Source organism: Salvelinus alpinus, chromosome 12 (assembly GCF_045679555.1).
Source record: "Salvelinus alpinus chromosome 12, SLU_Salpinus.1, whole genome shotgun sequence".
Lineage (NCBI taxonomy): Eukaryota > Metazoa > Chordata > Actinopteri > Salmoniformes > Salmonidae > Salvelinus > Salvelinus alpinus.
Window position 1 is genome coordinate 25,423,618 of NC_092097.1, and position 27,696 is coordinate 25,451,313.

General features: G+C 42.1%; 1 protein-coding gene across 2 annotated transcripts in view; it reads right to left on the minus strand.

Annotated features, from left to right (window-relative positions):
* Nucleotides 1–26,934, minus strand: part of cdc42 (cell division cycle 42) — a 32,356-nt gene extending 5,422 nt beyond the window's left edge. For both annotated transcript variants that reach the window (XM_071335496.1, XM_071335497.1), the window contains exons 1-5: nt 26,852–26,934; nt 4,658–4,798; nt 4,484–4,556; nt 3,990–4,099; nt 3,692–3,889 (exon numbers count right to left, since the gene is read on the minus strand). In XM_071335496.1, coding sequence (XP_071191597.1) covers nt 3,692–3,889; nt 3,990–4,099; nt 4,484–4,556; nt 4,658–4,762 — 486 coding nt within the window. In that variant the 5' untranslated portion in view covers nt 4,763–4,798; nt 26,852–26,934. The remainder of the gene's footprint in view (nt 1–3,691; nt 3,890–3,989; nt 4,100–4,483; nt 4,557–4,657; nt 4,799–26,851) is intronic.
* Nucleotides 26,935–27,696: the final 762 nt, after the last annotated feature.

A 27,696-nucleotide genomic window follows, 5' to 3' on the forward strand; every position in this document is an offset into this window, starting at 1 on the left:
GCATTAGGAGACTAGAGCGAGGACTAGAAGATGGATCTACTGTAAAACAAAGTTGGTAGAGGAGATGAGGAAGCCTCTAGAGAGATACCGCCCTGCGAAATAGGAGAGGATGAGCTTGAGATAGAAGTTTCCGTGACCAACAGATCTAGGATCAGATTACCCTATACTCCCCGTTACAACCTTCACCATCATGTGGATAAAACATCTGACCCAGGTCCAATGGTTAGGGGCAACTTCTGTTCTGCCTACTGGGGAGCCAGTCAGTCACACAGGAAACAGGATATTGCATCAGCATCTGTTACGCCAGTGGAAGCTGGTCTAGAGAGAGGAAGGAAGGCGGCAATACGCCAGGCCAGTGTAGGAGAGACAGACAAGATGGGGAGGGAGCAGGGACCTAACACTAAACTGGGCCACAGCTCATATCCACTGGGACCCATTGTTTCCACAGTACAGCCCAACTCCCACCGAGTAACACCATCAGACACAAGATGGCCGTATGAGATGGTGGTGATAGCTATACTCCTCTTTGCAGCTTAGAAATGGACATCTCTGATAAGCGCAATAGGGTGATAATGAGGACAATATTTTTCCATCTAAAGGACAGCCTGTTAATATAACAGACTGTTTGCCAATACGCTTTGTTTGACTACCAAGAGTTATGTGTGTCATTGGTGCAGCTCAAGCACACCCCTGCACCACAAGCTGGTGGAAATGTTGAATTTTGGGTGTAAAAAAAACAAATCAACACCTACAAACAACTTCATCAGACCAACTTTTTATCTGCAACTAAAAATACTGCGCCTTCCTGAATGAGGCCAACAACTGATAGACTGCAGACAGCAGCTGCTAAACACTTTAGAGTAGGGCTAGGCAATATACATCTACCTATACTTATCGTAAAACAATATGCATATTGACCGATTTCACCACTGTTTCTACTACTGTAGCGATTCAAAGGGAACAGCCAGAGTGGGACTTGAACCAGAGACCATGTGGTTCCAGGGTACTAGTACCACTTGTGCCATAAAAGGTCTGGGTAGATCAAACACAACGTATCAGATGAATACACAGACCAGAGCATGCAGTCTACTCCACTTTCTTGTTTCTTTGAGCAGTGACAGATGATATAGAGCATCTATTCAGCTGAGCAGAGAGAACACTTACCTGCAGGTGGCCTGTGTAATTTCAAGATTGAGTGAAGATGTGTGGGAGTGTCTCAGGCTGTCTTACCTCGGTGTAGACGATGTTTTTTTGCGTGTGTATACAGTTGAAGTCGGAAGTTTACATAAACTGAGTTGAAATGTTTTTGCCTAAGGTGTTTCACAATTCCTGACATTTAATCCTAGTAAAAAGTCAGTGTCTTAGGTCAGTTAGGAACACCAGTTAATTTTAAGAATGTGAAATGTCAGAATAATAGTAGAGAATGATTTATTTCAGCTTTTATTTCTTTCATCACATTCCCAGTGGGTCAGAAGTTTACATACACTCAATTAGTATTTGGTAGCATTGCCTTTTAAAAATAGTTTAACTTGGGTCAAATGTTTCAGGTAGCCTTCCACAAACTTCCCACAATAAGTTGGGTGAATTTTGGCCCATTCCTCCTGACAGAGCTGGTGTAACTGAGTCAGGTTTGTAGGCCTCCTTGCGCGCACACGCTTTTTCAGTTCTGCCCACAAATTTTCTATAGGATTGAGGTCATGGCTTTGTGATGGCCACTCCAATACCTTGACTGGTCATTGTCCATTTGGAAGACCCATTTGCGACCAAGCTTTAACTTCTTGACTGATGTCTTGAGATGTTGCTTTAATATATCCACATAAATTGTCCTTCCTCATGATGCCATCTATTTTGTGAAGGGCACCAGTCAAACCTGCAGCAAAACACCCCCACACCATGATGCTGCCACCCCCGCGCTTCACGGTTGGGATGGTGTTCTTTGGCTTGCAAGCCTCCCCCTTTTTCCTCAAAACATGACAATTGTCATTTTGGCCAAAGAGTTCTATTTTTGTATCATCCGACCAGAGGACATTTCTCCAAAAAGTACAATCTTTGTCACCATGTGGCAGTTGCAAACCGTAGTCTGGCTTTTTTTAATGGCGGTTTTGGAGCAGTGGCTTCTTCCTTGCTGAGCGGCCTTTCAGGTTATGTCGATATAGAACTCGTTTTACTGTGGATATTGATACTTTTGTACCGGTTTCCTCCAGCATCTTCACAAGGTCGTTTGCTGTTGTACTGGGATTGATATGCACTTCTCTAGGAGAAAGAACGCGTCTCCTTCCTGAGTTGTATGACGGCTGCTTGGTCCCATGGTGTTTATACTTATGTACTATTGTTTGTACAGATGAACGTGGTACCTTTAGGCGTTTGGAAATTGCTCCCAAGGATGAACCAGACTTGTGGAGGTCTACAATTTATTTTCTGAGGTGTTGGCTGATTTCTTTTGATTTTCCCATGATGTCAAGCAAAGAGGCACTGAGTTTGAAGGTAGGCCTTGAAATATATCCACAGGTACACCTCCAATTGACTCAAATTATGTCAATTAGCCTATCAGAAGCTTCTAAAGCCATGACACCATTTTCTGGAATTTTCAGACCCACTGGAATTGTGATAGTGAATTAAAAGTGAAATAATCTGTCTGTAACAAATAGTTGGAAAAATTACTTGTGTCTTGCACAAGGTAGATGTCCTAACCGACTTGCCAAAACTATAGTTTGTTAACAAGAAATTTGTGGAGTGGTTGAAAAACCTACGTGTATGTAAACTTCCGACTTCAACTGTACACGACCGTTCAAAAGTTTGGGGTCACTGAGAAATGTACTTGTTCTTGAAAGAAAAGCAACTTTTGTCCATTAAAATATCAAATTGATCAATAACAGTGCAGACATTGTTAATGTTGTAAATGGCTATTGCAGCTGGAAACGGCAAACTTTTAATGGAATATCTACATAAGCGTACAGAGGCCCATTATCAGCAACCAACACTCCTGTGTTCCAATGGCACGTTGTGTTAGCTAATCCAAGTTTATCATTTTAAAAAGGCTAATTGATCATTAGAAAACCCTTTTGCAATTATGTTAGCACAGCTGAAAACTTGTGCTGTTTAAAGAAGCAATAAAACTGACTTTTAGGCTAGTTGAGTATCTGGAGCATCAGCATTTGTGGGTTCGATTACAGGCTCAAAATGGCCAAAGTACTTTCTTCTGAAACTTGTCAGTCTATTCTTGTTTTGAGAAATTAAGGCTATTCCATGCGAGAAATAGCCAAGAAACTGAAGATCTCGTACAACGCTGTGTACTACTCCCTTCACAGAACGGCGCAAACGGGCTCTAGCCTTTTAAAATGATAAACTTGGATTAGCTAACACAACATGCCATTGGAACACAGGAGTGGTGGTTGCTGATAATGGGCCTCTGTACGCCTATGCAGATATTCCAATAAAAAAAATCTGCTGTTTCCAGCTACAATAGTAATTTACAACATTAACAATGTGTACTTGATATTATTTTAATGGACCAAAAAAAATGCTTTTCTTTCAAAAACAAGGACATTTCTAAGTGACCCCAAACTTTTGAACGGTAGTGTGTGTGTACATATGTGGAAGTGACTTGAATGTGCTAGGCTGGGGCATGTTGCGTACGCGTGTCTGTGTGGGGATTGTGTGTGTGGATTTGTTTGCGAGTGTCTGGTCTTACCTGCGTGAGAGCTGAGCACTCAACGTATTTGACAGCCTTGAGGTCTCTGGCCAGTTTCTCTGCCGTCTCAGGAGTGATGGGCTTCTGCTTGTTCTTGGCCAGCTTCTCTATGGTGGACGGGTCGTCTCGCAGATCTATCTGAGTCCCCACCAACAGGAACGGGGTCTTTGGACAGTGATGGGTTATCTCTGGAACCCACTGGAACACACACACACACAGGTTAGAGTGTGTGAGTGATATGGGGAGGAGAGACTAGAAGAGAGGCAGAAGGAGGATATGGGAAGAAGAGGGAACCCACCTTTTCTTTTACGTTTTCGAAGGAAGAGGGGGATACGACGGAGAAACAGACGAGGAAGACGTCTGTCTGGGGGTAACTCAGAGGCCGTAACCTGTCATAGTCCTCCTGACCTGGAGAGAAAACAAACGTTACACACACCTGGAACGCAACATGCGTTCAAACTTTTGTTAGGTACACTCTAAAACACACAAGCACGTCGATGCACACACCGACACACACACAAAGGGACTTTAGCGTCAGTATTCAGGCTGTCCAGAGAAGGCAGGGTGTGTCTCTGAGCAGACTGAGGCAGAGTCAAACCTCTCCACTGTATAGAAACCAAGACAAACCCCAGTCTAAAATAGCAACGACACACACGTGTAGAATGCAGCTGATGGGAGGCTGTTTCTATAACAATACCAGTCCCTTTACTACAGCTTAGTGAACCTAGCTACCCTTAGCCATCAGTAGGACACACACAATGAGACAGGGCATTGAAGAGGAGCATACTTTACCTGCAGTGTCAAACAACCCCAGGGTGTAGGGCTCCCCTCCTATCATTACAGTTACAGCATAGTTGTCAAACACCTGCAACAGAGAGAGGGGAAGGGTAGAGAGAGCAGGGGGGGGGGGGGTTAGAGACAGTGTGTGAGTGTCCGTGTGAGTGTCAGTGTGCATAAAGTACTTACCGTGGGTACGTATTCAGAGGGGAACTTGTTTGTGGTGTAGGAGATGAGCAGACAGGTTTTACCCACAGCTCCATCCCCCACCACAACACATTTGATCGTCTGCATAGCTGTGCTTTAGAATCCTCTTTACTCATTCAAGATCTAGAGAGAAAAGGGGAGAGAAAGATTAGTGACGGTCAGATTTAGAGCCGTGGGGGTAGCTAGTAGTGTCAAAACGACAGGCTAACATGAGCACTCCTGAGCACCCTGTTTAAACTATAGCGTTTCAAACGTCACTCGCTCTGACACTTGGAGTAGTTGTTTCCCTTGCTCTGCATGGATAACGCTGCTTCGAGGGTGGCTGTTGTCGATGTGTTTCTGGTTCGAGCCCAGGTAGGAGCGAGGAGAGGGACGGAAGCGATACTGTTACACTGGCAATAATAAAGTGCCTATAAGAACATCCAATAGTCAAAGGTATATGAAATACAAATGGTATAGACAGAAATAGTCCTATAATAACTACAACCTAAAACTTCTTACCTGGGAATATTGAAGACTCTTGTTAAAAAGGAACCACCAGCTTTCATATGTTCTCATGTTCTGAGCAAGGAACTTAAACGTTAGCTTTCTTACATGGCACATATTGCACTTGTACTTTCTTCTCAAACCAAATTGTTTCATTATTTATTTGAGGCTAAATAGATTTCATTTATGTATTATATTAAGTTAAAATAAGTGTTCATTCAGTATTGTTGTAATTGTCATTTATACAAATTAATTAAATACATTTCAAAAATTGCCGATTAATCGGTATCGGCTTTTTTTGGTCCTCCAATAATCGGTATCGGCGTTGAAAAATCATAATCGGTCGACCTCTAGTTGACTGTGCCTTTAAACAGCTTGGAAAATTCCAGAAAATGATTTAGAAGCTTCAGATAGGCTAATTGACATAATTTGAGTCATTTGGAGGTGTACCTGTGGATGTATTTCAAGGCATACCTTCAAACTCAGTGCCTCTTTGCTTGACATCATGGGAAAATCAAAAGAAATCATCCAAGACCTCAGAAAAAAAATTGTAGACCTCCACAAGTCTGGTTCATACTTGGGAACAATTTCCAAACGTCTGATGGTACCACGTTCATCGCTCGGAGATGCATATCGTTCATTCTAGCGGAAGAGGGCTCAGCATACTTTTCTCAGACTAGCGAACTGAAAAGTAGAAAAAGTACCTGGCTGAAAATGACTAATCTGCTGTATAGCCAACTGCCAGCGCAAAACACTGTCAATTGTCTTCATTCACTTTAATTCCAAGCACTGTGGTTGGACTGCGACTGAGGTAGTGACAGCATACTGTCCCCTAAATGAACACGAGAACCAGACAACAGGTTGAGATCCTGATGTGCTGAAGTTCACCCAGTTAAAGGTGAGACAGAGCTCTGCAGTCTGCCTGCCAGTTGGGATGTGCACGGTTATTTGAATATCCGAACGGATGTTAGTATTCAAATACTTGTAGGAGTATTAATTTTAGTGAAAGATGTGTTACATAAGGGTATAGCATGACATTTAAAATGTTTTATTAAATTAACTTTTCAGTGTAGTTATGACGAGCACCGCGTGACCCATAAAAAGAACGGTATCCTTCACGTGTGTAGCTCGTTTTTTATGTTGGCAAATCAAAGCGGAAGAGAGGTTCAATCTGTAGAAAGTGGAGTGAGAGTTCACTAATGCAATGCACGATGGAATACAATTATAGAATTAAAAGTTAGCAAAATGAGGACTAGGCTACAATGAGCAACCCAACAGGTAGGCTGTTTGATCTGAATGGCATTGGGAAGAAAGCAGAGCATGTGCCCTCAATTAGCCTAGCTAGCTAGCTTCTCTAGGCTACTCCACTCAAGACAGGCATGGTTATATGGGATGATAAACAACATTGTGGTGTCTACAAGTTTTCTAGTTTTGCTGTAGCCAAGTTCCCTTAGAGAGTCTCTCTCTCCCTCAGTCTGCTCGCCACACACACCGACCAATACCCTCCGCAGCTGTAGCAAGTGCACAAGCCTCCCCTTCGCGCAGTAGTGCTCAGGTAAAAACATTAAAATAAAGTTTAGAATATCTGACAAAGTCCTGATACTATTTGAATAGTAAAATTATTTCAAACACCCATCCCTTCCTGCCAGTCACAATTCAACTAAGCTTGGGTAGTATACCGGGGTATTTGGAAATAGCCACAGGATGGTTTTTCAATACAGTTTTTTAAATAAATTTGAATATTTGTAGCTACTTCAAGTAAATATCTTAAGTCAACTTCTGCAATACACGTTAGGAGATAAGGACTGCGTTCTTCATTTCACCCATCACAATTTTTCATCACGACACTTACCGGTAGTTCTCAGTCGTGAGGTGTTTGTTTACAAGGACACAATGACAAGAGACCAGAGCCTTGTGAGTGAGTCACTTTTATTCAGCACGCACCAGGTGATCTAGTTACAGTATGGAATTCACAACCAAATGTTCGCCAGCTAGATATCTTAACTATTAAGTTAACCATGTAAAAATGTGCTAAATTCTCTGTAGTGGTGCATTTGGTTTGCTAATTTAGTAGCTAGTTAGCCATCTAGCTAAGTTTAGCTTCTTCCAAAAATCAAGCTTCACATGACAGCAGAGAATCAAGCTTCACATGACAGCAGAGAATCCTCTCCTGGATCAAAAGCCTTGCTTTTTAGCATTTAATTAGCATGCTCTCTGGGATTTTACATGTACTTGTTAGCATTGCTAACCTTTGGATTACAAAGGCGGAGTGGGGTATCCTGGTATGGCACAAGATTGGTATGAAGGTATATACCACCCAAGCCTATATTACACAACACCCTCCCCCATTGTCTTCTGAACTACCACTCACATGCTTGTTACATAAACTACCTACCTCTCATAATGCAAACTATCTCGCTACCCTCACACACCTCGCTGAATACACACTCCATCTCATTACACATACACACCTTACTCTCTCTTGCTCATTACATAAGCGCTGCTTTCATTACACACTCCCTCTGTCCCCCTCGCATCCTCTTTATCTAGTCACGGAGACCAAATCTCAGTACAGTTAGAAATAACTGTTGGTTAAGTAGTGCAACAGTGACTATTGGATGCCGAACACCCAGAGATCTCCTGTTCAATAGCCGAGGTAGGCCCGGTCTGTAAAACAACCCCTTGCACAGGTCAAACTCTTCTGCATTATGGGGATGGCTTCAATAGCATTCAAATGGGTTGAATGGAGCTCAGGAATATTGCTTATCCATTCATCTGATAGATCTGGGTGATGGGAAGGGACAGGAGCCTGTACTGTAACTATACATCACACCTCCAGACACTGCCCTAATGGAGAACTGAGGGAAGGACATTTGGGTCATTTAAACAGAGTAGTGTTCTTCACACATACACAGCAGGGCTGTGCAGGGTCACACACAGCAGAGCTGGGCTGCTGGCATAGATAAATGGGCTCTGTCAGTGAGATGGAGAACACAGGGTTTTGTGAGGCTAGAGAAAAAAAACATATTGATCTTTATAGTTTATCCATCTACTCTGTACCCATAGACTGAACAAGACCAAGGTCACAATATTGCTGGCATTTTCTGTTTCACTGGGAGGGGTGGGGGAAAATCAGTAAGCACAGAGAGGAACAGGGAAGATACCAGTAAGCAACGACAGAGTTTTCCTTGAGAAAAGAAAACGGCTCAAACTGAACATTGGACACTGATGACAGCTAGACCTAGATGATGCACGCTAACATCTAGAAGCAAAATCAATCTCATATTTACACACGCACAGAAAACCAGACTGTCAGAGGTTATTGGCACAACACATTTGAATTAGCCTAAATTCTTGTTCTCTCCCTTTGAGAGCCAGGCTGTACACTAGCCCAGGGAAACAGGCTGAATCCTCAGCCAAGTTGCATTAATCGTGTGACAGACGACCATTTACACCCACCCTCCGTACTATTGCTCGCCCTCCATCCGCCCTCTGACCAGCCAGCCTTCCCCTCCCCCTCGCTCTCCCCGTGCAGACAGTGGGTCACTGCGGCTTTAAGCTGAGGCATAACGTCATCGGTTTAGAAGCGCTGCACAGCATAGCACAGCTCAGTCAGCACACACAGCTAGATCACAACGCACAGCGTAGAACTCAAAGCCACTCACTGACAACTCACAAAAGTGATTCAGAGTACCCAGCAGCAGGTTATAACAGACACTGCCACAATGACCGTATAATCATGTAACAGATGGTTATGATGAAGACAGTCATGAAAATAAGATAACCGTCATAATGGTTAGGGAACAAAAGTAAAAATGGGTGGAACGAACAGCTGACAGACAGAATTGCCAGGCATTATGGTTGAGTCAATTTCTGCAGTAACTTGGACTCTTAAAGGCCCAGTGCAGAAACAAACATGATTTTCTTGGCAGTAGGTAGCCTAGTGGTTAAGAGTGTTGGGCAGGTCACCGAAAGGTCACTGGTTCGAATCCCCGGGCAGACTAGGCGAAAAAAATCTGTCAATGTGCCTTTGAGCAAGGCACTTAACCCTAATTGCTCCTGTAAGTTGCTCTGTATACAAGAGTCTGCCGAATGATTAAAATGTAAAAAATATGGTAACTGTTTAATACAATGCTTTTGTACCTGTCCTGTACCTGTCCCGCAGGTGTGATGTTTGGATGTACCGATCCTGTGCAGGTGTTGTTACACGTGGTCTGCCACTGCAAGTACGATCAGCTGTCCGCCCTGTCTCCCTGTAGCGCCGTCTTAGGCGTCTCACTGTACGGACATTGCAATGTATGGCCCTGGCCACATCTGCAGTTCTCATGCCTCCTTGCAGCATGCCTAAGGCACGTTCACGCAGATGAGCAGGGACCCTGGGTATCTTTCTTTTTGTGTTTTCAGAGTCAGTAGAAAGGCCTCTTTAGTGTCCTACGGTTTTATAACTGTGACCTTTAACTGCCTACTGTCTTAATGACCATTCCACATGTGGTTCATTGAACAAGCATCGGAAACAGTGTTTAAACCCTTTACAATGAAGATCTGTGGATTTTTGCAAATTATCTTTGAAAGACAGGGTCCTGAAAAAGTGACGTTTCTTTTTTTGCTGAGTTTAGTTTTCACCTTCCCCCTCTGCACTCAGACCACTCCCAGCTGGTCCTAGCAATATTCTTGCTTGAAAACTGGCTTTGCTAAGAAGCATTTTGTTTATTTTTAATTTAAAAACAATCACAGTAAGGTACTTAATTGTTACCCAGAAATGATACGAGAGAAAAAAATATCTGCACTGGACCTTTAACAATGTGATAACTTTGTTGCTCCTTGCTGAAGCAGTTGTAGCAAATTAGTCATTGGTTGCTGCTACAGCAGCACACACATAAATATAATCAAACAGGCTTGGAACCCCTAACCCTGGCAATTTGACTGGTAAACTCATGGGTACACTCGCAAAGGCTGCCTGGTATTGTGGTGCAATAATTGTTCATGCTAATGTAGAAAATTCACTCAAAAGATGTTTACTGATGTGGCTCATGCAATGGAATGTATTTTTGGTTTCATGTCAGTTGAGTTGAAATCAACAAGTCACAGCACATATTGGATGGGTACACTTCCTGCTCTGCTCCTAGGTTGAAGATATGTTATCTTCAACCTAGTTTTGCACCTATAGGTACACTCGCCAGTCCACCCATTATGCCATCATTGACTTGAATGGGAACGGCCATTCTATATTTCTACAGCAGCACATGGTCAACTCCATCGTAAGGTCAACCTGTGCATGGGGGAAAAAAACTAAATAGCTCCTTACCTAATTAAACTACTTTCATATTTACCTTGAATGTGTGTATTTTGAAGTACAGACTACAGGTGGCTTTCCTAATTTACAAATGTAATATTATTGTTGCTACAACATAGGATACAAAGTCTCAAAATAAGGCTCTTCAAATCAATCAGATAAAACTTGCTTTGATACTCACATCTGTCCTCCTGCGTTTATGACCAAGTCGGAAGGTTAATTTAACAATAGCAAACAAATTTTTGTCCATTGAGTGCTAGTATGCAAAATTGTAATCTAGTGAAGAGAGAACGCTGATTTGGACAGGCAGTGTCACATTCGTAAAGTTTTTGAATTAAAAGTTAATGTAGCAGCATTTCCAGTATGTATGCAAATGTTCTATGCAAAGCTAACTTTCATCAAGGGCTTAGGTGATGTGTAACCGGTTGCTTTTCTCTGTCAGCACTCGTTCTAAGCATAACGGATGTGACAGTTAAGGACGCTTCATAACATGATCATGGACTCAATAGTCAGCATCACTGCATAATGCGATCATGATAAAATGTTCATGTACTTCCTACTGCTTCTGAAGTGTGTTTATGTTAACAAGCAGGCAATCTTAATCTGTGAGAGTGATCCATTTTGGGTGCACTCACATTCTCATATGAACTGCAATGTGTTCTGCTAACCGGAGCATTTTTTTATTTAACCTTTATTTAACCAGGTAGGCCAGTTGAGAACAAGTTCTTTACAACTGCGACCTGGGCAAGATAAAGCAAAGAAGTGCAACAAAACAACAGAGTTACACATTGAATAAACAAACATACAGTCAATAACACAATAGAAAAGTCTATATACAGTGTGTGCAAATGTAGTAAGATTAGGGCGATAAGGCAATAAATAGGCCATAGTGGTGAAATAATTACAATTTAGCAATTAAACACTGGAGTGATAGATGTGCAGAAGAATGTGCAAGTAGAGATACTGGGGTGCAAAAGAGAAAAAATAATAATATGGGGATGAGGTAGTTGGGTGGGCTATTTACAGATGGGCTGTGCACAGGTGCAATGATCTGTGAGCTGCTCTGACAGCTGATGCTTAAAGTTAGTGAGGGAGATATGAGTCTCCAGCTTCAGTGATTTTTGCAATTCGTTCCAGTCATTGGCAGCAGAGAACTGGAAGGAAAGGCAGCCAAAGGAGGTATTGGCTTTGGGGGTGACCAGTGAATTATACTTGCTGGAGGGCGTGCTACGGGTGGGTGCTGCTATGGTGACCAGTGAGCTGAGATAAGGTGGGGCTTTACCGAGCAAGGACTTATAGATGACCTGGAGCCAGTGAGTTTGGCGACAAATATGAAGCGAGGGCCAGCCAACGAGAGCATACAGGTTGCAGTGGTGGGTAGTATATGGGGCTTTGGTGACGAAACGGATGGCACTGTGATAGACTGCATCCAATTTGCTGAGTAGAGTGTTGGAGGCTATTTTGTAAATGACATCGCCGAAGTCAAGGATCGGTAGGATAGTCAGTTTTACGAGGGTATGTTTGGCAGCATGAGTGAAGGAGGCTTTTTTGCAAAACAGGAAGCCAATTCTAGATTTAATTTTGGATTGGAGATGCTTAATGTGAGTCTGGAAGGAGTTTACAGTTTAACCAGACACCTAGGAATTTGTAGTTGTCCACATATTCAGAAGAGTCCAGAGTAGTGAGGTTAGACGGGCGGGCAGCGATCGGTTGAAAAGCATGCATTTAGTTTTACTTGCATTTAAGAGCAGTTGGAGGCCACGGAAGGAGTGTTGTATGGCATTGAAGCTCGTCTGGAGATTTGATAACACAAAGAAGTGTCCAAAGAAGGGCCAGAAGTATAGAGAATGGTGTCGTCTGCATAGAGGTGGATCAGAGAATCACCAGCAGCAAGATTGACATCATTGATGTATTGAGAGAAAAAATATATATATATATATCGGCCCGAGAACTGAACCCTGTAGCACCCCCATAGAGACTGCCAGAGGTCTGGACAACAGGCCCTCCGATTTGACACACTGAACTCTATCTGAGAAGTAGTTGGTGAACCAGGCGAGAGTCATTTGAGAAACCAAGGCTGTTGAGTCTGCCGATAAGAATACGGTGATTGAGGCGAAAGCCTTGGCCAGGTCGATGAAGACGGCTGCACAGTATTGTCTTTTATCGATGGCGGTTATGATAACGTTTAGGACCTTGAGCGTGGCTGAGAAAACCACTAACACTGAATTCTCCAGCAAAACAAAATACTCTGTAAAGGGGTTTTATAATAGAGATGACATCTCCAGAGATAGGCACCAGGGATGAGGGACGCAGCGACCATCAGAGATGGAGGACAACAAAGCAGCAGAAACGGCATCTCACTATGTTGGCGTTGGAGGAATATCGATACTTCAAGGGAGAAAATCCAGAGACTTATTGGGAAATCTAAGTTTGCAGAGCTGTTTTGTTTAGAAAAAGCAAAGTGCATCCTTTCAGGAGAAAAAAAGCTGATGAGTCCGTGGTGCTGCAGGTGGACTTGGCAGAGAACTACACTGCTGCATATGAAGATGAGATCCAGTCTGCACACTGGCATCAGAGGCAGATCACTCTGTTTACTTCTGTGGTGTGGGCTGATGTAGACCTGATGTCATGTGTCAGAGTGACAGCTCAACCTTTTTAAATATGATCATTCAAAAATATACAAGAAAAACATCCTCAGGTAAAACAGTTGCACATATTCAGTGATGGGGCTGCCTCACAATTTAAGAACAAGTTTACCTGGAAATACTTGTCAACAACACTAAAAAGAGCCATTAAAATGTGCATTGAGTGGCACTACTTTGCCACAAGCCACGGAAAAGGTGCAGTGGATGGAGTGGGGGGTGGTGGTCAACGATGCAGCAACCTTTTTAGCTGTGGCAAAACAGAGATGCCTGAATATACAGATGAAGCTGATTACATCGGAGATGGCAGACTTCACCCAGATGCATCACATGGAGGACCTGTGGAAAGATATCAGACCTGATCCAGGCCATCCATATTGAGCACATCTCATGGGGAAAAGTGAGAGACTATTCCATCTGCATGTAAATCAGCTGAGCAGACTTTTGTGCAGTGTCCTCAAGAGCAGTGTACTGCCACCTAAACATACCAATCCTCTGATTACCAGTCCTTGTTCAGCTCCAGTCGTGAACATTAAAAACAGGGGCCTGCCTTGTCAAATATAAGGCCACAAAATCCAACAGGCAGTTCGTGGGACTGGTAACAGATAAAGACTGATGCAGTTGAAATCCAGTTCTTGAGGAGTAACGATCACACAGGATGTGTACATCTTGCCAGCCAAGGAGGACAAGGGTTGGGTGGCGGCTGGTCAAGTGGTCCAGTCCATGACCTTTTGTGGACAACAGGGAAAGGTACTATTTCACAGAGCCTGTGCTGACAGAGTAAAGAATGTGAGATTTATACAAAGCACGAGCTGTTTGAATTGAGGGGTTTGATGTGTTTTCTGTTACTCAGTAGGTGGTTGATAAAAAACATTTCATCTTTGAAATAAAACATCTGTCATTAACGATCTAGAATGAAATTGCTAAAACTTTGTAAATTTGAAATAGAGTGCGGTTTCATTTGCAGTCTCTTTCGGGACCCGTTCACATATGAAAATACTAATATTTATATAACTTTTGAGGTATGCAACCCTCTAATTCAATGAAAATAAAGGTTTTCAAATAAAGAATTGTAAACGCATTTTTTTTGCATGTGGATTTTCGGTTGGTTAACACGGGACCCCACGAGTGCACTTTGATAGCCTATGCAATAACTGTTCAAGATGCTGGTTATTTATTGGTTCTTTGAGGTACATAGGGCCCTATGATTTCTGCGATGCTGAAAACGCGGACGGAATCTGGCAATAAAAATGGAATCAGCTGTAAAATGTGGAATATTGCAAAAATGTTCCATAATTTGCCTGAAATTGATATTTAAAAAAAAATGTAAAGCAGGCATAATTATTGTAGTAAGCTAAATGATATCATCATTTTTAAATTAGACGAGTAGGCCTAGAGATATAATTAAATTTTCAAATGGGGTGTTTTGAGAGAGCAGAGCAATACCAAATGGACTATTACGAGTAGAGGTCGACCGATTAAATCGGAATGGCTGATTAATTAGGGCCGATTTCAAGTTTTCATAACAATCGGTAATTGGCATTTTTGGACACCGATTGTGGCCGAATTGTATTTATTTTTTTGCCTTTATTTAACTAGGCAAGTCAGTTAAGAACACGTTCTTATTTTCAATGATGGCCTAGCAACAGTGTTTTAACTGCCTTGTTCAGGGGCAGAACGACAGATTTTTACCTTGTCAGCTAGGGGATTCGATCTTGCAACCTTTCGGTTACTAGTCCAACGCTCTAACCACCTGCCTTACATTGCACTCCACGAGGAGCCTGCGTGGCAGGCTGCTTACCTGTTTACGCGAGTGCAGCAAGAAGATAAGGTAAGTTGCTAGCTAGCATTAAACTTATCTTATAAAAAAAACAATCAATCATAATCACTAGTTAACTACACATAGTTGATATTACTAGTTTATCTAGCATGTCCTGCGTTGCATATAATCGATGCGGTGCCTGTTAATTTCTCATCGAATCACAGCCTACTTCTCCAAACGGGTGATGATTTAACAAGGGCATTTGCGAAAAAAGCACTGTCGTTGCACCAATGTGTACCTAACCATAAACATCAATGCCTTTCTTTAACCTCACTGGTGTAGGGGGCAGTATTTTCACGTCCGGATGAAAAGCGTGCCCAGAGTAAACTGCCTGCTACTCAGGCCCAGAGGCTAGGATATGCATATTATTAGTAGATATGGATAGAAAACTCTGAAGTTTCTAAAACTGTTTGAATGATGTCTGTGAGTATAACAGAACTCATATGTCAGGCGAAAACCTGAGAAAAATCCAACCAGGAAGTGGGAAATCTGAGGTTTGTAGTTTTTCAAGTGATTGCCTATCCAATATACACTGCTCAAAAAAATAAAGGGAACACTTAAACAACACAATGTAACTCCAAGTCAATCACACTTCTGTGAAATCAAACTGTCCACTTAGGAAGCAACACTGGTTGACAATAAATTGCACATGCTGTTGTGCAAATGGAATAGACAACAGGTGGAAATTATAGGCAATTAGCAAGACACCCCCAATAAAGGAGTGGTTATGCAGGTGGTGACCACAGACCACTTCTCAGTTCCTATGCTTCCTGGCTGATGTTTTGGTCACTTTTGAATGCTGGCGGTGCTCTCACTCTAGTGGTAGCATGAGACGGAGTCTACAACCCACACAAGTGGCTCAGGTAGTGCAGCTCATCCAGGATGGCACATCAATGCGAGCTGTGGCAAGAAGGTTTGCTGTGTCTGTCAGCGTAGTGTCCAGAGCATGGAGGCGCTACCAGGAGACAGGCCAGTACATCAGGAGACGTGGAGGAGGCCGTAGGAGGGCAACAACCCAGCAGCAGGACCGCTACCTCCGCCTTTGTGCAAGGAGTATAATACTTGTATGTTTGAGGAGTTTTAATTATGGGATTTCTGTTTTGAATTTGGCGCCCTGCAATTTCACTGGCTACTGTCGAGGTGGGACGCTACCGTCCCACTTGTACCAGAAAGGTTCAAATCAATACAAAAGTATATCTTTTTAAACCTGCATATTTAGTTAATATTGCCTGCTAACATGACTTTCTTTTAACTAGGGAAATTGTGTCACTTCACTTGCGTGCCATGCAAGCAGTCAGGGTATATGCAGCAGTTTGGGCTGCCTGGCTCGTTGCGAACTGTGTGAACACCATTTATTCCGAACAAAGACTGTAAATAAATTTGCCAGAATTGTATATAATTATGACACAACATTGAAGGTTGTGCAATGTAACATCAATATTTAGACTTAGGGATGCCACCCGTTAGATAAAATACAGAACGGTTCTGTATTTCACTGAAAAAAGAAACTTTTTGTTTTCGAAATGATAGTTTCCGGATTTGACCATATTAATGACCTAAGGCTCGTATTTCTGTGTGTTATCATGTTATAATTAAGTCTATGATTTGATATTTGATAGAGCAGTCTGACTGAGCGGTGGTAGGCAGCAGCAGGCTCGTAAGCATTCATTCAAACAGGACTTTCGTGCGTTTGCCAGCAGCTCTTCAGTGTGCTTCAAGCATTGAGCTGTTTATGACTTCAAGCCTATCGACTCCCGAGATTAGGCTGGTGTAACCGATGTGAAATGGCTAGCTAGTTAGCAGGGTGCGCGCTAATAGCGTTTCAATCGGTGACGGCACTTGCTCTGAGACCTTGAAGTAGTTGTTCCTCTTGCTCTGCAAGGGCCGCGGCATTTGTGGAGCAATGGATAACGATGCTTCGAGGGTGGCTGTTGTCGTTGTGTTCCTGGATCGAGCCCAGGTAGGGGCGAGGAGAGGGATGGAAGCTATACTGTTACACTGGCAATACTAAAGTGCATATAAGAACATCCAATAGTCAAAGGTTAATGAAATACAAATGGTAGAGAGAGAAATAGTCCTATAATTCCTATAATAACTCCAACCTAAAACTTCTTACCTGGGAATATTGAAGACTCATGTTAAAAGGAACCACCAGCTTTCATATGTTCTCATGTTCTGAGCAAGGAACTTAAACGTTAGCTTTCTTACATGGCACATATTGCACTTTCACTTTCTTCTCAAACCAAATTGAACATGTTTCATTATTTATTTGAGGCTAAATTGATTTTATTTATGTATTATATTAAGTTAAAAGTGTTAATTCAGTATTGTTGTAATTGTCATTATTACAAATACATTTTTAAAAATCGACCGATTAATCGGTATCGGCTTTTTTTGGTCCTCCAATAATCGGTATCGGCGTTGAAAAATCATAATCGGTCGACCTCTATACTAGACTCTTACCTAGTGAATGGAATGGCAAAAACATGTGGGTATGGTGCCAAGACAGATGAGCTATTGAGAAAGATGGGGATTGGAGACAGGAGGGAGGTGCTTGACCATCTCCATGATACATTTCACTTGGTCTTCACAAAGTTCTCAAAGCACTGGGACACACATCCACCCACAGAGGTCTACAGGCTGGCTAGGGTGTTCGATCCTAGGCAGGCTCCAGCCATGGAAAAGCAGATTGAAGCCTGCACACAATTGAAACCCATGGCAAGCCCATCAACAGAGCTGAGTGAAGAATGGATTGCCTATCAGCTCTGTGTGTCCAGGGAGCCCTCACCTGCTTTGGAGCTTGCTGATTACTGGAGGAGCATAGAGTGCGAGATTCCCAAGAGTTGCAGTGCCCTACATCTACATTCCAGTCAGCTCAGTGGACTGAGAGGAGTATCAGCAAATACACAACTCCACTCACAGACAAGCGACAGGTACTCACCGAGCTCAACACAAAGAGGCTGATAATCATGTACTTCAAATGGAGATGTCTATGATAGATGGAAAACGTACAAATGGACAGACATAGGAGCTCATAAGGTAGTTCCATAGATTTTGCCTATTGCTGCATAATTTGCCGAGTGAAGCACTTTATTTTACAAAAAACAATGAATGTACCATTTTGTTTTTTTTACATAAGTATAGCTAAGTTTTGCCTATTGCTTGCTGCATTGTTGCCTAGATTACCACATTACTTTTTTCATTTATAATGAAACACTTAGAACTCTGTATTGAAGCACTTGCCTTGACAAAAAAAATAGTGCAATGTGTTACATCATTACAAATGTACTGTTATATCTTAAATTGTTGACATTTTATGAATTCACATTAGATACTGATGATAAAGTGTAAATAGTAACACACAGAATTCAGATTTTTTTTTACGGATTTCATAGGGCCCTAGGTTCACTATTTTCAGATAACTTCATCGTACTACTTTCTAGTTTGGTGGAGAAATCTTTAAAATAATAACACTCAATTTGCAGAGCGTCACATCCATTGTTTGTGCGTAGCCAACCCTTCCTTTTAAAGTGTCTAGTAAAATTTTACCCTAAGACTGAGATTCACAGACTTTTGCTGATGTGTCTGTTCTCCAAAAAATGACTGTCAATTTACAAGACATCCATTATCCGTTACTTCAAAGTGTTATTACATAGAACTTGGTAATTTTGTGTCTTCACTTCCCCTATAAAAAAGGTTTGAAAAAATAAAACATTCACATTTATGTTTGATAGGTCAATTCTGTGAGACATCTTGTTTCTCATTGTGTGTGCAAATGTCACATCCATAACACTGAAATTGCCTACATGCAGCCAGGAGCATAGGCGAGAATGTGTAAAAAATAATAATTTTTAAATAAAATTAAACGTATTTTTTGCTATTCAAATGTTTATTATTACGGTGACAGAGTTAATTTGGCTGGCCAATAACGGTCATCCAAAATTCCATGACCATCACAGTCCTCACAATTCCCGGTGAGGGTAGAAGGCCCCAGGCTCCAACAGGGCTGCAACGGGCAGTGGCCCTCTCTCCACGGTTATGGTTCCACTTCCCGGAACTGACACGGCCATTCATTTTTAGTATACAAACTTCAACATGCTGGTTATCGTGGTTCCAAACATTGAATAGCTACAAAAGTCTCTGGGGTAAAAGATTAATTCAAAAGTTAGACGTTACTTTAATCCCTTACACTCTTGGAAAATGGCCTATATACACACAGAAAAGAATCGAACGCAACAATAAGATGTTTACTGAGTTACAGTTCATATAAGGACATCAGTCCATTGAAATAAATGAGACCCTAATCTATGGATTTGACGTATACAGATATGCATCTGTTGGTCAAAGATATCTTGAAAAAAAATGAGGCGTGGATCAGAAAATGTGTCCGTATCTGGTGTGACCATTTGCCTCACGCAGACACATCTCCTTTGCATAGAGTTGATCAGGCTGTTGATTGTGGGCTGTGGAATGTTGTCCCACCCCTCTTCAATGCCTGTGTGAAGTTGCTGGATATTGGCGGTAACTGGTATCCCGAACATGCTCAATGGGTGACATGTCTGGTGAGTATGTAGGCCATGGAAAAACTGGGACATTTTCAGCTTCCCTGAATTGTGTACAGATCCTTGCGACATGGGGCCGTGCATTATCATGCTGAAACATGAGATGATGGCGGCGGATGAACGGCACGACAACGGGCCTCGGGATCTCGTCACGGTATCTCTGTACATTCAAATTTCCATAGAAAAAGTGCAAGTGTGTTTGTTGTCCGCCACACACACCTCCAACTCAATCAAGTTTGCAGATGACAACAGTAGTAGGCCTGAATACCAACAACAACGAGACAGCCTACAGAGAGGAGGGCCCTGAGAGAGAGTGGTGACAGAAAAATAACCTCTCACTCAATGTTGACAAAACAAAGCAGCTGATCGTGGACTCCAGGAAACAGCAGAGGGAGCACACCCCTATCCACATTGACGAAACCGCAGTAGAGCAGGTGGAAAGCTTCAAGTTCCTCATCGTACACATCACTGACAATGTGAAATGGTCTACCCACACAGACAGTGTGGTGAAGAAGGCACAACAGTGCCTCTTCAACCTCAGGCGGCTGAGGAAATTTGGCTTGGCCCCTAAAACTTCTACAGATGCACAATTGAGAGCATCCTGTCGGGCTGTATCACCGCTTGATACGGCAACTGCACCGCCTGCAACCGCAGGGCTCTAACGAGGGTGGTGCAGTCTGCTCAACGCATCACTAGGGGCACACTGCCTGCCCTCCAGGACACCTACAGCACCCAAATGTCACAAGGCCAAAAAGATAAAGAACAACAACCACCTGAGCCGCTGCCTGTTCACCCTGCTACCATCCAGAAGGCGAGGTCAGTACAGGTGCATCAAAGCTGGGACCAAGAGACTGAAAAACAGCTTCTCTCTCAAGGACATCATACTTAAAATCGCCATCACTAGCCAGCTTCCACCCGGTTACGTAACCCTGCACCTAGAGGCTGCTGCCCCATATACAGTTGAAGTCGGAAGTTTACATACACGTAGGTTGGAGTCATTAAAACTCATTTTTCAACCACTCCACAAATGTCTTGTTAACTATAGTTTTGGCAAGTCGGTTAGGACATCTACCTTGTGCACGACACAAGTCATTTTCCCAACTACTGTTAACAGACAGATTATTTCACTTATCATTCACTGCATCACAATTCCAGTGGGTCAGAAGTTTACATACACTTAGCTGACTGTGCCTTTAAACAGCTTGGAAAATTCCAGAAAATGATTTAGAAGCTTCCGATAGGCTAATTGACATCATTTGAGTCAATTGGAGGTGTACCCGTGGATGTATTTCAAGGCCTACCTTCAAACTCAGTGCCTCTTTGCTTGACATGGAAAATCAAAAGAAATCAGCCAACACCTCAGAAAAAAAATTGTAGTTCATCCTTGGGAGCAATTTCCAAAAGCCTGAAGGTACCACGTTCATCTGTACAAACAATTGTATAAACACCATGGGACCACACAGCCATCATACCGCTCAGGAAGGAGACGCGTTCTGTCTCCTAGATATGAACGTACTTTGGTGCGAAAAGTGCAAATCAATCCCAGAACAGCAGCAAGGTGCCTTGTGAAGATGCTGGAGGAAACGGGTACAAAAGTATCAGTAAAACGAGTCCTATATCGACATAACCTGAAAGGCCGCTCAGCAAGGAAGAAGCAACTGCTCCAAAACCGCCATAAAAAATACAGACTACGGTTTGCAACTGCACATGGGGACAAAGATCGTACTTTTTGGAGAAACGTCCTCTGGTCTGATGAAACAAAAATAGAACTGTTTGGCCATAATGACCTTCATATGTTTGGAGGAAAAAGGGGGAGGCTTGCAAGCCGAAGAAAACCATCCCAACCGTGAAGCACGGGGGTGGCAGCATCATGTTGTGGGGGTGCTTTGCCGCAGGAGGGACTGGTGCACTTCACAAAATAGATGGCATCATGAGGGAGGGAAATTATGTGGATATATTGAAGCTACATCTCAAGACATCAGTCAGGAAGTTAAAGCTTGGTAGCAAATGGGTCTTCCAAATGGACAATGACCCCAAGCATACTTCCAAAGTTGTGGCAAAATGGCGTAAGGACAACAAAGTCAAAGTATTGGAGTGTCCATCACAAAGCCCTGACCTCAATCCTATAGAATATTTGTGGGCAAAACTGTAAAAGCGTGTGCGTGCAAGGAGGCCGACAAACCTGACTCAGTTAAATCAGCTCTGTCAGGAGGAATGGGCTTACTTTTAGGTTGTGTGTATAGTTGTGAATTGTTAGATATTACTGCACTGTTGGAGCTAGAAACAAGCATTTTGCTACACCTGCAATAAAATCTGCTAAACATGTTTGTGTGACATAAATTTTGATAGCTTATGCCTGCCCATGCCCCGCCACCATAGGGCACTATTGACAAAGTTGCCATCAGCAAACCGCTCACCCACATGACTCCATACTGTGGTTGTGAGGCCGGTAGGACGTACTGCCAAATTATCTAAAAAATACATTGGAGGCAGCTTATGGTAGAGATTTGACCATTACATTTTCTGGTAACTGCTCTGGTGGGCATTCCTGCAGTCCGCATGCCAATTGCACACTCCCTGAACTTGAGACATCTATTGTGTGACAAAACTGCACATTTTTGAGTTGCCTTTTATTGTCCCCTGCACAAGGTGCACCTGTGTAATGATATGCCACACCTGTCAGGTGGATGGATTATCTTGGCAAAGGAGAAATGCTCACTAACAGACGTAAACAAATTTGTGCACACAATTTGAGAGGAATACATTTTTGGGGTATTTTATTTCAGCTCATGAAACCAACTTTTGACATGTTGCAAAATTTTTGTTCAGTGTAAATAGAAACATTTCAATTTGGCCTTACGAGAAGAACTATAAAAAGTTAAATTAAATGACATGGGTAGCAATTGAAAGAGAAGATGGGAAAATCATCAGACCAAAGGTGAGGACAAGAGATCACCTCACAAGACTGAATCCAAACATTAAACTTGAGTTTGTGCATTTTACTTTTGTTTGTTTTACTTTTCACAGGACTTGTCAACAACAAAATCTGAAAATACTGCGGATACATTCAGTAACATAACAATATCCACTGAAATGTTGGACTAGGTGCAAGATAAGAACTATTACAAGGGTTTGAGTGAGAGGTCTAACTGGTGTCTCTAAGTGGCCACACACCTCTCCAAACTATGCAGTCACTAAGCAATATCAATGTATTTTTTATGTCTCAAGGAAAGCACCTTCAACTATAAGGTGTAGGAATGCGCATTTCATTTCGCTGCCGACTAAGAAACCCTCATTAACGGGTCAACAAACGGTAAAACATTCTATACTGTAAGATTACATGATCAACAGAATTTACTATGCATCCATACAAAGAGCAGATTTTTTAATAAAACCTTAATGGAAACATCATCTTACAGTCAAAAGGCTATAGTCTATTATTGAACACGCACCTCTGGTAATGAAGCAGCTAATAAAACCAAATGTTCAAATATTTGCCAAAATACAATTGGCAGGAAAGTACTGCTGTAAACACTGCACCTAATGTGAGTGATTCCATATGTGAGAGATAAATCTGTTAGAAAACTTAGAAAGAGGTGGAATCGAATAGCAATAACTAGGATGATAATAATAGGACTAAGAGTGTGCCTTCGGCTTCTGGACAAGGAAAGAAAGTTGATATGAAAACCAATAGAACAGGAGAGATATCAAAACAGTTATCACAGGATTGAATTTAGAATTATTTGTTGCGCAATGACTGGGCTTACAAAAACACATTTCACTCCAGTACCAGCTTTTTGAGGAGGTGCTCTCGCTCTGTCTGACAGGTGATAGCTATTCTGCTCCACAAGCAAGGCTCTGTATGCTGTGTGATAAATGAGATGACTAATGAAATTACCCACGCAACAATTTAATTCCACAAAATTATGCAAATTAACCTTTAGACTGATGAGCATGACCGGTCAAATGTATTTTTTTAGCAACTAACCGATTAAAAAGGTGATATTTTTTTATTTGCTCTCCTAGCTTTGCCATTGAGGAACTGAAGCAAGCACACTTGTAGTTTTTTGTTTGGAACACAGCCCTGCATCCCCACCATAACACAATTACTGATGTTGTTTACGCTATACAAAAACGTTCCATTATAAATCGCAATCTGGGTCAGGTGGGCATCATTTAAAGCTTATTCTACTGTCAACATGGCTAGCTAAGTTATAAAATACGATCTTCCACTGTTGGGCTTACAAAAGGCACTTCAGACAAACAGATTTTGGTGCACATAGAATAGAGCCATGAGTGCATTCAAGTGCGCGTTCCTTGGCAAATTTTCTTCACAATACGACAAACAGGTTCATTCTGTTTAGGACAACCCAGGGTATAACACATGTCATCCTTGTAACAATCTTAACGATAATAAACATTGACACTAAATTAGATGACTTTTCAAATATGGAAATGTGAAATGCACATTTCGACTCATGGGTGTGTGGTTAGCTTGTATGACATCAAAGCAGTATTTATAATCCTCAACATCTCATCTTTCAGAACACTTTCAGACTCCTATCAATTTACAGCATTTCCCTCACCCAGACAACAACAAATGTGCAAAAGCAGCCCAACTAGCGGGAGGGATGGGGGGTGTCGTCACCTTGCCACACGCGGTGCTCAAGTTCAGAACGGCAGTCAGTCAAAACCTAAAGTGCTGTGAAACGGAGAACCTGTGCTCTGACATCATGTATAGCATGTCACTGTACAGCTACTGCGTTCCAATTTAGGCACTTATCAATGACAAAATCTGCTATTTTCAACCCGTATAGGGGATAATAGGGGCTATGACTGGAAAGGACTACAAAAACTGATATGAGGAAAATATCAAAGGGCACAAGACGGTGTACATACCAGAGTTAGGGGGTTAAACAAACTAATTATTCCATACAGCATTGCGGTCTGTAACAGACAAGTCAAGTGATCTGTTAGCGAACACATGACTCCATGTGCATTCTCTAAAAAAATAATAGAATGTCTATGTTGCACAGTAATATCACATATATTTGATATCACCACGAGTTCCAGAACCCCTTATTGCAGCCCTATTCAACAGAGGTTAGGCCACAGCTTCCCCAGGCAAGGGAGTGGGGGGCTGGCAATGGGGGCAGAGGGACGCTGGATGGGTATGTGTGGAGCCTCCGCAGAGCTCTGTAGCAATGAGGACAAGAGGATGAGCGACGAGTGTAAGGGAGAAAGAGAGCAAGACAGCGCCATATTGCAAAGTGAGCGAGGGAGTGAACATAAACTAATGCACAGATGGACATCTTCCTTCCACACTCCAACAACCTGAGGATGAGGGGCTGACTATCCCTCTGTTCCAACACACACCAGCCTGATCAGGGTGTTTTCCTCCTACACTGGCTCCAAGCAGCTGGACACTGGCTGGAGTGATGCTGAGACAAAGTTAGAGTGATAGATAGCACTGTTTAGGTCATCTGCATGACAAGAACAGACAGTGTTCCAAAAGTTGCCACATCTAGCCTACTGCTACCCACTGCTAGACTAATGAGCATGTTCAACCGACAGCTTGCTGGGTCTAAAATGGTGTCTCAACATGTCACACTATGTGTGACTCGACACGGTTAATGCATAATACAATTATGATGCTTCCCGATAGCATCATGACAAACCCAGATCTCATGGTTTTCAATTAAACAGCCACCACTTTTGTTGCATGTAGGCCCGTGAGAACATGGAATCACATCCCGATAGAGCTGGTCATACCATATGTTCCACACACACCTCTCCAAAATGTCGTCATTTTCTGTAGGCCTCTGGCCTGTTAAAAGGAAACAACTTCAATAGTTGCCAACCAATACCTAGCAATGTGGACTTATCGCCTATGTGGACTCAGATTACACCTCTCTGTCAGTCAGCTACTTTCACTGCCTTGGTTGGCCTTGTTTCAGAGTGCTGGCTGGCCTACAAACACAAATGAGTGGATTAAGGCTGATGCAATCATTATCACAACAGTAAAGTGTTGTCTCCATCTCAAAACACGCACGCACACGTGTCTAATGTTGAACTAATGCTAGCGGATGCCCAGATATTCCAAGAATGTCAAAAGAAGATTCACCATCCCACCCCTTTGCAGATGCAGGTGTTCTCCCACCTAGGACACTTTTACAGAAGGGGCAGAGGGACACACAATGCAGCTGTGTAATGAGTTTCAGGGACTTTCCCGTCTGGGTTTACAGTACAATGCTGTGCAGTATAGACTACCAAAAGCAGCTCTATCTGTAAGGCGGTGTCTGGTATTACACCGGATTTACTCACTCTGAAAGGCTTTGGTGATCTTTCACAGCCTCCCTGTTTGCTTCCTACAGCCTATGTAGAAAACACACTGACTCACATACAGTTAGCCAACCCACATAACCATACTTCATTTAAAGGTCTATGCCTTTTTCTGAGTGTAACGTTAGTCAGTCAATAAGTACAGTACACCAAACAAATGAAATCAATGTACCACAAAGTCAGAGTTTGGTTGAATTGCTTTTCTATCAGCACTGACTGAATGGCACTGTGGAAGGGGGAACATTTTTTTTTATTCAGCTTTACACAACCATATACCCGATGTACCGCTATCCATTTATTAACTAACCATGAGCTAACCAGCTAGCTAATTAAAGATGGCTCGTAGCTACTATTCGATGGCCTAATCTATCTGTCTTACTATTCTAAAACATTGGTAGAGAAATGGTCAACAATCAAAATAATTGGTTAAAATAATAACACACCTAACTAGGTAACATTACACGCTACGTTGTCGTGAAATAATGGAACATTATATGTGCTGGCTACCATCGTTCAATCATTCCTCCTGGCTTCCTACTAGCAGTAACGTAAGCTACCCTCCCAGGCGGTTTTAAGCAGTGAGCGACCATCGCCATTCTAGCTAGCTAGCAACCTGGCTAGCTAACAGTGTCAATCAACGATGAAGAAACACAGATTAACGTAACTTAATTGTTTTCATACAAACCCTGTCAGATCGATTGCTTTAAGTAAAGTATGTTAATTCCCTAGCTCATTTAGATAACGTTAGCTATCATTTAATTGAAAAAGTCTGATTAGCGTTGATTTAGCTAGTTAGTTTGGCTAGCAGCTTCCTTTCACTAGTTTGCAGTAGCTACCGTAGTAAACGACGTTAGATTGACTACCAAGCGGATGCTGTTGTTGAATGAGATGACAAAATCAAACATTTTATCTCCAATGAAGTAAACAACCAGATACCTACGTTGATAGTGACATGTTAGTTATAACACCGATAGTAACTAGCTACTATACGTGAAGAAAGAATTTATGAAAAATAGTCATTTTCCGTACCGTATCCTCTTTATTTGTGTCTCTGCGGCGGGCGTTGGCAGGTTCACGCTAGGGGCTTTCTAGTCAAAAGTGCAGGGGCACGTGCGTAGAACGTAATGCGTGACATGTTAATAAAAAATCACTTATAGCTCAATTGATTGATTGACTCCAAATGATTTACATTTCAATAACAGTGAACATTAATATATTCCCAAGTAAGAATAGTGCAGTACAATACTGGTATTATCTTACTCTGTGTTAATACACATTCATTTTTTTTTTTAAATGATGAGAAGACCTGACTTTTCCCTCTTTTCGCAATCACCTGCTATAGTGATTGGGAGAATACGGACAGCTGTTTTTACAGTAATAATGCATTCACACAATATCATTATTATTTTTACTCCACTACTCCACTACTCAAAGGGCTGCAATACAATAGCATGCCGTTAGATGGCAGAGTACTATGTCAAAGATAATCAATATAGTGATTTGAAAACTGATTGTGTCTTTGCTGTGAAGTGTCATCAAAAAATCTATTGACCATTTAATCAGTGTCTGCCATATGGACAGATAAACACGGAATTGTGACCAAAAGATCTTATAGAACAATGGTTTTGTGTCAGCTACATGAAACACTTCCAGTTCCTGGAATAAGATGCAAAACGCATTCCAACACTGTCTCCCCTCTCAGGACTATGTCCTCAAACCGGTTACCTGACCATTATCCAACCAACACTTCTACAATCTGGGACACAATGACTGCAACATAAACTATTGTGTAAAGTTATACTGTTGATGTTTACAGTGTCTCTCTTGATAGTTCTTCTGATACTGCTTGCTGATTGACAGAGGTCTATTACTAA